Genomic DNA, 12,556 nt, shown 5'->3' on the forward strand with positions numbered 1-12,556 from the left:
TCCACTGACTAAAACTGAGCTGTGCATGGTTCTTATCAGACACAGCTTGAGAATTAGTAATGGGGGAAGACTTCTATCCCGGGGTCCAATCTTACAAAGAGTTGAGATCGATCCGCACGATCAATCACAACTATTGAAAGCCAGCACAACCAACATCTTGAATGCATATATCTGTACAATTTGATGATTTATACATCATTTTCTTGCCCTTACCAGAGGGATTTTGTGTAAATTGTCTGTATAAAGAATTATGACATCGATGGCTTTCCATACATCATTTCCTTGACAGGTCTGTGTGCTCCTTGTTTTTTTCAGAGGGATTTTTTGTAAATATCTAGTATGAAGAATTATGACATCTATGCTGCCCAACCTTGGCAAAAGGAAGCAAGTGACACATCAGTCAAATCTGAGTTATTGTTGTTTCTGAAACACCCTTCGTATGTTGCACGTTCAGAAAAAATTTGGGGAAGAAACGATCGTTCTATGGAAAGATATTGAAGAAAATATGCTGTTAAATTGCATTGACGCCTATGTAAATGACGAACACACATTGCTCATTTACAATAAATGATGCTTTTGTCATTTGCTTCCTTTTGACAAATTATAACGCAGAATGGATTTCCAGAGTTGAGACTGATTGGAATAGTCACAACTCTTTGTAAGACAGGGCCCTGGTCATCGCGGGAATAAACTCTTCTTCACTCATGAGACACAATGGAGATTTGCCACTTGGTCTAATCAAGCAAGGTGTAATACCCCTTCTAATCCAGCATGGTTGTATTCTATCTCGTCTTAAACCAGTAAACCGAATGGCCATTTGTCACTAATCGTCACTTATCACATGAACCAATCGGTCAAATATCCACTATAACGATCAATAAGTACATGTAGATCTACAAAAGAGATCCAAGGAAAAATGTGGTGGAATCAGACCAACTGGAATTAGACTAATTAGAATCAGACCAACCGGCATAAGACTAAGTGGTATGAGACTATACCTGGGATAAGACAAATTGGAACTAGACCAACTGAAATTAGCCCAACTAAATTAGACCAACTGGAAATAGATGAACTGGAATTAGCTAAACTGGAATGGGTCTAATTGATATTTGACTATACCTGGGATATGACCAACTGGAATTAGACTTACTTGAATTAGCCCAAGTGGTATAGGGCTATACCAGAAATAGGACCAAATGGAATTAGACAAACTGGTATTAGACCAACTGGAACTACACCAACTGGAGTTAGACCAACAGGAATTAGACCAAATGGAATTATAACAAATAGAATCAGAATACCCAGTATTAGACAAAGTAGCTATACAAACTGACAGGTCAAAGAGGAAGAGGACATAAAGGGGGTAAGTGAGACCAGGAACAAGGGGAGAACGATTCTATTTTTCTAGTGACATCAGTGTTAAGGATCAGCTCTTGTCTAGTTGTCGTCGTCATCCTCGTCATCTTGGCTCATGGATCCATTGTGGATCACCAGCTGGTTGGTGACCGATGCCGTCGCCTCCTCCACTTGCAGCCGATGCTTCACGTTGTCGTAGGTCTTGCTGTTGAGGACCTTGCAGGGGACGCCGTGGAGCTCAAAGTCCTTGTACATCTTCTGCTCAATACAAATGACAAAATGAAGAGCTGGGCGGTAATTTCAGAGCTGCCAACCTGAACAAGCACATTTCTGTATTTTTAAAGCTGAAAATCAGTATTTTGGCAAGGAAATTAGTATTTTCAAAGAAACACTATAGGACAACACATAAAACTGAAACTTGAGAAATCAGTATTTTGCATGAAACCATCAGTATTCTTCTCATTTTTCAGAAAATACTGAAAATCCGTACTACTTGGCAGCTCTGTAATTTGGTGGTGATGTATTTTTATTTATCCAATTACTAAGAAAGTATGAACACTAATAAGCAAGGAATTGAAGGACTGAAGGCTTGAGGTCCTCTCCCAGGAACCTGGTTATGAGAAGAAATGTCTTACCAACTGGAATTAGGGCACCAAGTGGGAATCAAAACCTGGGCTCCGTAACACACAGATTAGTGATGAATAGCAAAATATGAGAGAACACTTCTGATTGGTTCCTAATCAGTATTTATGTAATGTTGATCTTCATTGGTCAGTTCATTTAGCAATTGATCTCTAATCTTTGTGTTACGGAGCCCAGGTTGCTGGAATCTGAAACTCCCACTCTACCAACCGAGTTATTCAAAAACAATATTGGTTTTGAAAATTCAATATGCGTATTGTAGAAAAGGAATAACCTGCACTATATCACATTAAAATTATGTATTTTTGAAGGTTGGCAAATATTGATTGAATTTATTTTTTCTTTACAAAGGAACTATATCCAAAAAGTTGTTTTAAATGGAGCCTAACCCAATATGATCATTTGGGATATGTCAATTTAACATCGTGAGTGGAAGAGTTTTGCTACTTACCCCAGTAATCCTGAGCAATGTATTGAGTTGGTATATGTGCAGCTGCAGTTCCATTCTATCCGACATCCAGTCACAAAGCAGATTCATATTGGAAGTATACCATTCCTGCAAAATGAATAAGGACAACATATAAAGTTACAGACTTGCATGCATAAATTGTTAGAGTAAATATTGTGTGTTGTGATGTTATATTTCACTCAGCAAGAAAAGAGGTTTAATGAACAGAGAAAGTGCATTGTCAAATGCTTGCCATGAAAAAGAACAGAGAAGTCTATAAAACTGCTGTTCCAGGGGGCTGTTTCATAAAGGACTTGCAACTGTTGTAACTTTGCCATAATGGCAACTACCATGGCAACAGGGCTCAGCAGCCAATCAAATTTAAGGTTACCATGGTAGTTGCCATAATGGCAAAGTTACAACAGTTGTAAGTCTTTATGAAACAGGCTCCAGATCACCAATTTCTGATGACATATTTGCAATTTTGATGGAATATTTGCAATTGTTTGTCAACTCTGAAACTGCTGTTCCATTTCACCAAGTTTTGACAAAGACCTCCCAGCTGTTCTTGTCATTGATTAGACATTTTCCATACATTTACTCTGTGCTTGAACCCTCCGTATGTTACTGAACAAAGAGTCCCTAATAGGTATTTTGACTTTAAAAAATTACTTGTGATTATCTGAAAGAGCTGAACATTAAGATGTTGCTGTGAGATTTGTCTACTGTCATTCATTCTTATTTTCATCTGATTTTGATGAAATTTCTGTTGCCTTACTAGTATGATTTTACCCTTTTTTCATTCAGCCTGGAAATCCTATTTTACTCTTATGGCTGCATGGATCTTGAAGTAATTCTTGAAGTTATTCCAAAACTGTATGAATTCTGGGATTATCCACAAAAATCATAATTTACCTTCAAGAAAAAGCATGTACATACCTCAAACAAGTTCTGGAGGAACTCATCATCATGGACTCTCTCTCTGATCTCATCCAGATTATCACGGATAAACTCCACGTAATCATCAGCCAACTCCATGCCAGGATTCTGTAACAATGAAGATACCAGAAATAAGATGAAGATTATGGCTTTATCAAACTTTAATTAGAATCATCATCTTGCTTCCTACATGACATAGCCTGGATTCTCAATAGAGTATGGAGTATCTACTGTGGAAAAGGGCATTAATCCATGTGGGGTTTCTAGCAATGATTTCTAATATATAAAAAAACAGGACATAAATACAATTTTGCACATTTCCTATTCTGTGCCTTTTTTTTTACTAACTGTACCATATGAACCAGATAAGGTTTATTATAGTGGCAGGCCATGATTAAGAAATTCTATGGATAACACTGATAAAAATATCTATACCAAGGGTAGCCATTTTAGCTAATAGTTAATCTTGCAACAGGTCCTATATAATATATTATTAGTACCGCTTTCCATTTAAATATGGTCAGTGCCCTGCTCGATGGCAGAAGGTTCTATGTTCACGAGCCTTTAGTTCAACTCATCAAGGGTTTGAACCCATGACCCTCCCATTCACGTGGCAGGCTCTCTACCTCTGAGCCATCAATTTTTACTATGTTGAACTGCCATCTCCTCATTGCACTTCGATAATTATAGCTATAAACTAATTAAATTCATGACAGCACTTTCAAAACCAAGGATAAAAACCTTCTTAGTGAAGAAAATATTTGGCCTTGATTTATAAAATTTGATTTTCAACAAAAATGGGTAAGAAAATGTCACTTGACATTATGAATTTAATTAACCTTCTTGATCAAACTAAATCCACAAGGCAAAATGATTTGTTTAACCTGTGATTCAAATTAGTATACCTTCAGAAAACCCAAATATCAAAACATATGTATTAAATCCAGGGCATGGGTTATCTGCCCAGGGGTCAAATTTGACCCAACTTGGGGAATTGAGGTCAAAATATTATAAACAAGAAAACATTGGCTAGAAAAAAATGTGTTTTATACCTCAGTACCCTTGACAACAGCACAGGATTTTTGACAGCCAAGAGCCGAAATATTGATTCCTACACAAATTGAGACATTAACTGAGACCATGGTCTAACTCTGTGCAGAAGTTATGGAAAGCCAAAAGTGTCAAAATTTTGTTTACATTGCATGTTTCTTATGTTTACTGTGCTTTTTCTTAATTTTTGAATGGTAAAGACAACTATCCTACTCTATCATTCCCAGACAGTTAAGAATGATTTGAGTGTCAAATGAACTTATAAAAGGAACCTCTACTGTTAGATATTTATGTAAAATTGGCTATCCATAGTTATACCATAACTTTAGACCACCAGAGTTCACATTAAACCAGAGTTCAGAATACAGGCATATATGTTTGAATACAGAGTAATAACCAGTTATATGCCAAAGAGGTTCCAATTGCATTGAACAAAGGAAAAAAAATGTAAGAAGAAAGCCCTACTTTTCCTCAGAAGATAATTCAGTTGCATAATTTGCATTTATCAAGTTCTTTATTTGAAGGAAATATATTGGAACTATTTGATAAGAAAGGAAAGGCAAAAGAAGCCTTTAATAGTAATAATAAAATCAAAAGCCTATAGATTATGGAAAGTTGACAGAATATTAAGCAAAGATATGCAATACATGTATATGTATATAATTATATACATGATAAAAAATGCTTGTTTCTTTAAGAGGAATATATTTGGAAAAAGAGATATGAAATGACAGCATCAGTAATATAGGTCAATGGTATTATATGAAACAAATTCAACCTAATATGCTATTACTTCATGACATAAATATCATATACTTATTAAAATTTTCAATGAAATAGATAATAGAGTAAGAGATTAGAGAAGAGTAAATTAAGTATATGAGGGGAGATAGTTGTTAATCATTGTAAGGACTGAAATATTTCTAAAAAGTATGTATTTTGTTATATACCACTCTTGAGCTATCTAATGAAGATATGAAATCACTATGTAAAATATATTATTGACTGCCCTTGAGTGGTATATTGGAAATATTGCATTCAACTAAAGATATTCAGGAAATTGGAAACAATATGTAATATACCATCCTTTTTTATCTTCTTCTTTCATTAGTGTGCATAAAACCTCCAAGTCGTATCACTGCACAATAGCTGGGTAATCATCAGCTGCTTTAGATATGCAATTGCTCATAGCAAAACTTAATGAAGGATCTTACCAAAATAAATGCCACTACAGGAGAAAAAAATCTAACATTTTATTTTGATTGCTAATTTTCACAGCCTATTGCCTACATCTACCACATTGGGTAGGGATTTTTATTTTTAATTTCCACGGGTCATATGAGCATTCTGGGGCAAAATCGTCCAGGGCCTCCCATGTGATTTTTAATCCCGACACTATATACAGATTGCTCTCATAATTCTCATCTACATACATCTCATAGAGATCACTTCTCTGATGTGATTACATTATTTCATGGCTTTCTAAACTAAATATCAATTTCAAGAAGTAAGCAATGTTAGTGTGTTAAAATGCAAATCAAAGTTAGTATCTTTTAGAGGTATAGGAGCATATGAGCTTTGTTGAAGTTTTACCATGCAGTTATAAGCTATAATAGTTAATAAGATATAATAAGGTGGGTGCTTCAGATAGTTGTTTGCAAGTTACGACCGACTTTGAAACGACTGGTTATCCTCTCTTGTGACGTTACCCACCAGATTTCTATTGCTGTCAATTAAGTTCCTAAGAAAAGTTCACCAGTCGTTCTTAAAGTCGCTCATAATTTACAAACAGCTTCATGAAGCACCTACAAGTTATCCATGCTACAGTCTATGGGAGATAATATCATCAAACTCTATGATAACAGAGTCCAGAAGAGGACTTACACGACGTCTTGGACGCTTATTAGAACTCGGCCATGAGAACTGTGGGAGAGACTGTTAACCAACATCCCAATCTCATGACAAAATATTCTCTTGATGCATAGGTTATTCACACACATAACAATCTAATCTTGAGCTTAGTTATTACAATAAAATCATTATATAGAGGAGCAAAGTTATGTGTACGAACATATGATACTTGCAGGATGATAAATGGCCAAAATGTATCCTTAATTTATATCCAAGATCATCAAATTATTCATGGTTAGCAATGGTTAATAACATTCTGCACATTAGTATATTTCTTCAAATGAAATCTTTCAAGTGGACAGATAAAACCAGTTTTCAGGAAATAAAAAGTAACAAAGAATATGAAAACAGTACAGACATTATCCAAGGTTCATGTTTATCAAAATAGCAAGGAAACAGACTTGTGAGACTTCAGGGGGGCGTTTCATGAAAGGACTTGTCAGACGTTTTATCCGACAAGTCCTGTTTTATCTGACAGTTACCATAGGAACAGTGCCTCTCAGCCAATCAAAATCATAGAAAGATGTCAGATCTGACTTGTCGGATGAAAATATTGATGAAACGCTCCCCAGAATGAAAAGAAACAGAAAATGGGATTTCCCTCAAGATGAGCTTTAACATGAATAAGGGAGGTTTCTATGTCACTCACATGGTCTTTATTATTATACTAATCTCTGGCAGTCTTGAGGAGCAGAAATTGTCAGGGAGATTCATAATTAGGGAGTTAGGTACATAAAGGCAGAAAGAGTAAGAGGAAAAATATAGAGAGAAGGGAGAAAGAAGAGAATAGAAGAGAGAGAGAAAGGCAGGATGACTTACGGAGGGTAAAGAATATAATAGGGGGATGAGAAGAAGAGGAGGATATGAGGAAGTGGAGGTGGAGGAGGAGGAAGAAGAAGAAGAGGAAGTGGAAGAGAAAGAGTAAGAAGTGGAAGTGGGAGAGGAAGAAGAAGAGGTGGAAGAGAAAGAGGAAGAAGAAGAAGAGGAAGTGGAAGAAGAAGAAGAGGAAGAAGAAGAGGAAGTGGAAGAGAAAGGGAAATGGAAGTGGAAGAGGAAGAAGAATAGCAGTCTTGAGGAGCAGAAATTGTCATAATTCATAATTAGGGAGGTAGGTACATGTAGGCAGAGAAAGTAAGAGTAAAAATATAGAGGAGAGAAAGAAGAGAATATAAGAGCGAGAGAGAGAGATAAAGGTAGGATGACTTATGGGGGTGTAGAATATAATGGGAAGAAGAGAAGAAGGGAAGAAGATGATATGAGGAAGAGGTAGAGGAAGTGGAAGAGGAGGAGGAGGAGGAGAAAGGGGAAGAAGAAGAAGAAAGAGAAGAAGAAGGAGACGAAGAAGAAGAAAAAAAAAAAGAAGAAGAAGAAGAAGAAAAGAAGAAGAAAAAGAAAAGAAGAATGAGGAGGAGGAGGAGGAGCAAAAAAAGAAAAGAAAAGGAGGAAAGGAGAGTGATGTTGAGTTTGTGAGGGAGTGGAAACATGGCAAGTAAAGAATAAAAGATAATAACTGAAAGAGAAGCAAGAAGAAATAGGGATAACTAGCTACTTAATTATTTTTATCTTCCATCAAATTGTCGGGTTTAAGACACTCCAAACCAACAAAGGAGAAGGGTAATGGATGGAACAGTTTAGTGTTAATCTAACCATAAGGGACACTAGGTAAAGAGCTATTTTTCAACACGTAAAAAAGGGTAACGATCGCATACGCAGAAGAGGTATTTGCATAGATGTACAAACTAACATCTGTTTTAGAGGAGCCAGGTGAACTACAGAAAGAGAGATAGCTAAGGATTTGACTAAACCTAGACACAAGGAAAGGTTGATTCTGAAAATCTATTTTCTGAACAAATAATCTGACAAGCATGTAGAAGGGCATCTCTGACAAAGTTACATACCAGGTCTGTGCGAATTTTCTTTGTCTGATTTGCATAAAGAAAGTGAAGAAGAAATAAAACAAAAATCATACAAACAAAAATGTATCTACTATTTTCACAAGTACCATCTAAATACCTGGAAACGGTAGTCAATAGAAATATCCCTTACAAATTCTGACAAAATAGGAAAAACCACTTGGCATAAAACACTGCAAATATAAAATGCTTCAGGCTTAGTCTGATATACTCCTTTGGTCATGATTAATCTGATTATGAATTGAATTAAAGACATTGGGCAATGGAGCCCATTTCATGAAGAGGCAAAACTTTCATAAAATTTGCCATTATGACAACTACCATGGTAACCAGGCCCAGCACCCAATCACAATCAAGGTTTCCATGGAAGTTACGATAGATGTAATTCTTTAATGAAATGGGCCCCAGAACTTTGATGGGTGTTGTATTTAATATTGTTTGTCTGGATAAAAAAAAATACACCCAGCAAGAGAGAAAAAGTGGAATGCCTAGGGAGCCATGCCTTTTTAGAACCTGTTTGTATAAAGGTCAATCATCAGTCTGCAGAGGTAAACATTTCTGTTTCCTTTTAGTGGCCTCTATTCACAGGTTTGACAGCAGTTTTCACGGCATTATTATAAAGATTACATACAACCGGTATTTAATTTCCTAAATTGTATGCATTGAATCATTATGTACTTCATCACGTCATGACCTATTTTAAGGGATTGTTTTTCATTCAAGGTCTAACAATGTAATATCTCTTTTAGCTCACGCTGTAATCACAACTGCAAACCTGTAGTCAGACAGGAATAACATGAGAATATCACACTCATCTATTGCTTATTCGGTACGATAATGATGACCATAGTCATAAGCATCCATATGGACACTTCACTTAAGACTGTAGGCTATGGAAGGAAAGTAATCATCTTGTTTCCTTATTGTAAAGCATGCTTATTAAATACAATTTTCAGGGTTTATTGCATGTACTGATAGCATGTTGAACCCCAATGGCTCAGATTTTTGCAAGCAGCCTAAAAGATATTCGATCCCTTTAATGTTGACATGTTTTTGTTATGTTATTGTAAAGTATCCCTGTACTTTGAAGAATAACATGTTTCCTATGTTTGCATATTTCCTTTTTATTATATTTCTTGAAATAAAAGGGTTACAAAAAACAGCCAATAAACATAATATATCTTGGGATTATATATGTTTACCTTTTATTGTATTTCTTGAAATAAAGGGTTAAAAAAAAAAAGTAATCCTATCCCTATGATCTAAATATAACATATCCTGGGATTTTATGTTTCCCTTTTATTATACATCTTAAAATAAAAGGGTTAAAAACAAAAAAAGAAATCCCATCTCTATAATCTAAACATAATATATCCTGGGATTATATGTTTCACTTTTATTACATTTCTTAAAGTAAAAATATTTGGAAAAATATCTCCTTCCTATGATTTAAATATGGTTCCCTGGCACTGCATGTTTCAATTTTATGACTTTCTTGAAATAAAAAGATTGAAAAAAAAACAAAGGAATAACCACTCCATGAGAAAATGTAATATGTACATACCGTGAACGAGAGAATAGAAGCAAAGAAAGTGCCCTCGTCGTAACGGGCCAGCTTGGCAAGCACACTCTCAAGGGCCCTCGAAGCTTCAGTACTGTCAGTTGAATGACCTGGTATGAAGTCCGGTTGATCTCCTCATCGATTCTGGTGTGGTACTGATGCTATGGCAAAATGGGTAGTGAAGTCAAAGCAACACCACAATCCGGTAAGAAAATTCTGTCTTCCTCGTCAAATCATCCCAAAATATGCTATGAGATTTATGTATAGCACATGGATAATTATTATACTAATAGATTATAGAATGGTCTTATTGAGAATATCACTATCATACAAATTCTTTGGTATCATTATGATTACAAATTGAATTTGCTTTTGTACATGTACCTAGGAATAGGAATGAAATAGCTATCTATTTTTATTTCAGTATTCATAAGACAAACCACAACTTTAGACACTTTTTTTCAATGATTGAATCTTCTCATTAAATGTTATAATGCATTATTCTAAATTTTGGTTGTAACTTGTTTTGGGCTAAGAATTTTAAGCATAGCACATGGATAATTATTATATTACTTAGGTTATTGATGGTAATACGATGGTGAATGACGGTGATGAAGATGATGAAGAAGAATATGATGACAATGATGACGAAGATGATAATAACAATATGATTAATGATGAAAATATAATACCATAAACACGATCAAATAACCAGTGAACGAGGTTAAAAAAACTACTAATTCAAAGAAGTTCTTGTACTCACTGCTTCCTCATCCTTGGTCGGAGGACATAGTTTCATGGAATTATCCTTGATGATGGTGATTATGATGATAATAATGGTGATGATGATGACGGTGATAATGATGGTGATGATGATGATGATAATGTTGATGGTACTGATGATGTTGGTGATGACGATGATGAAGAAAATGATAATGGTGATAATGGAGGTGAAATGATGAAAATATGATACCATAAACACAACTAAATAATCAGTGAAAGACTGTAAAACTTCATTTAAATAAGAATCTGCACTCACTGCCTCCTCATCCTTGGTTGGAGGACATAGTTTCATGGATTTATCCTTAGCGTCCGTCAGTACGTTCATCATGACACAAAGCTCCGTGCTCAGGCGATAATCACTGTTTTGTCTTCCTTTCTTGATCCATACCTCAAAACCTTGCATAGTTCTGTTAAACAAAAACGATAAAATAAGGAAAAAATAACTAGACAGGAGTTGTGGTGAAGAAGGTGATAATGATGGTGGTGATGATGATGGTGATAATGATATTGATGGTGATGATGTTAATGATGGTTGGGATGATGTTGACAATGGTAATGATGGAATTGATGGTGATGAAGATGGCAATGAAACATCAGTACAACAGTAATAAAAACAAAGTCTTCAATAATGCAGGTCAAGTCTATTGTATATATCCTGTCCTCTTTCTTGATCTTTCACTTTAAAAGACTACTGCATCCTCCACCGTTAAGATTCTCCAACTTCCAAGAAACATGAGAAGCCTTTCATATAATCTTAAAATAATTTTTCTTGAAATGTTGATTCTAGCAGACTTATATTTGACATAATCTTCATGTCTTTTATTAGGCTATTGTCTCTGATAGTCATCAAGCCCTTCGTTTACTGCAGAAGCCCTAACCCACGCGTCTTTGACTCTTAGCTCCACCAAGGGAAATGTATGAAACCATAATACACGCGTCTATATTATTTATAAAAGTGATGTCACTTATAAAGGGAAAGAATAAAAGGAAAACGGGCGAGATGAAGCATGTGAGTGTGGGCATGCGTCAAGCTGGGAATTTGATAAATACCTTTTCATTCATTTCACCTTCATGTGTAAAAACAATGAAAACATTTATTTACAATGTGTATGATTAAATAACGCATACCTTGATAAAGGTACCTATTTAATGAGTCTTTAAATGGATGGATGTAGCTTGTTTGATGTTAGGTAAACTGATTCAAACATTTGAACTACAGTCACCACTTATTTGTAAATTCATTCATAATGTTATAAACAGCTTTATAATAAAACCACCCTGGATCTACTGACCTGCCGACACACGACTCAATCATATCAGCTGCCATCAGTTTGAGCCTGTGGTCTAGGTGAAGAGCAAACTCCTGCTGGGGCCAGTGGAGATCCCTGACAAACGTCTGTAAGGCATCCAACTTCCAGAACAGATCCTCGGATGTTTCCGTACCATTCCTGGGTGACCCAAAAAGAAAAATAAAAAAAAATACGCGATTTGAATACAAAGGTCTGTAAGGCATTTAATTTCCAGAAGTGATCCTCAGATGTTTCTGTACCATTCCTGCATGACAAACAGAAAAACAAAGAAGGATGACTTGAATTGTACCAAAATAATATAAAAAATTGGTATGGTGCTTTAAACAAATTTTCTAAGCTAGCAAATACTAATAACATGAAACATTAACATAGCACTTAAAACAATGTTTCCCAGAGCCTCTATGGATATTAATCTGCTCTTCTGACCATTTGGCTCCCATTTCTCCTTCTCAAAGCCTCTATTGATATCAAACTGCTCTTATACTGACCCTTTTGGCTCCTATTTCTCCTTCTCAAAGCCTCTATTGATATTAAACTGCTCTTATACTGACCGTTTTGGCTCCCATTTCTCCTTCTCAAAGCCTCTATTGATATCAAACTGCTCCTATACTGACCCTTTTGGCTCCTATTTCTCCTTCTCAAA

At 35.5% G+C, this 12,556-nt stretch overlaps 1 protein-coding gene across 1 annotated transcript in view; it reads right to left on the reverse strand.

Moving 5' to 3' along the window:
• Nucleotides 1-928: 928 nt before the first annotated feature.
• The window catches only part of LOC121411458 (calcium-dependent secretion activator 1-like), a 75,084-nt gene continuing 63,456 nt past the window's right edge, over nt 929-12,556 (reverse strand). Inside the window, 8 exon segments of the mRNA XM_041604206.1 lie at nt 929-1,614; nt 2,450-2,554; nt 3,386-3,493; nt 6,320-6,370; nt 9,824-9,897; nt 9,900-9,981; nt 10,860-11,010; nt 11,896-12,051. Of these exon segments, the coding sequence (XP_041460140.1) occupies nt 1,438-1,614; nt 2,450-2,554; nt 3,386-3,493; nt 6,320-6,370; nt 9,824-9,897; nt 9,900-9,981; nt 10,860-11,010; nt 11,896-12,051 (904 nt within the window). The 3' untranslated portion in view covers nt 929-1,437.

The sequence above is a fragment of the Lytechinus variegatus genome, chromosome 3 (assembly GCF_018143015.1).
Source record: "Lytechinus variegatus isolate NC3 chromosome 3, Lvar_3.0, whole genome shotgun sequence".
NCBI classification, from domain to species: Eukaryota; Metazoa; Echinodermata; class Echinoidea; order Temnopleuroida; family Toxopneustidae; genus Lytechinus; species Lytechinus variegatus.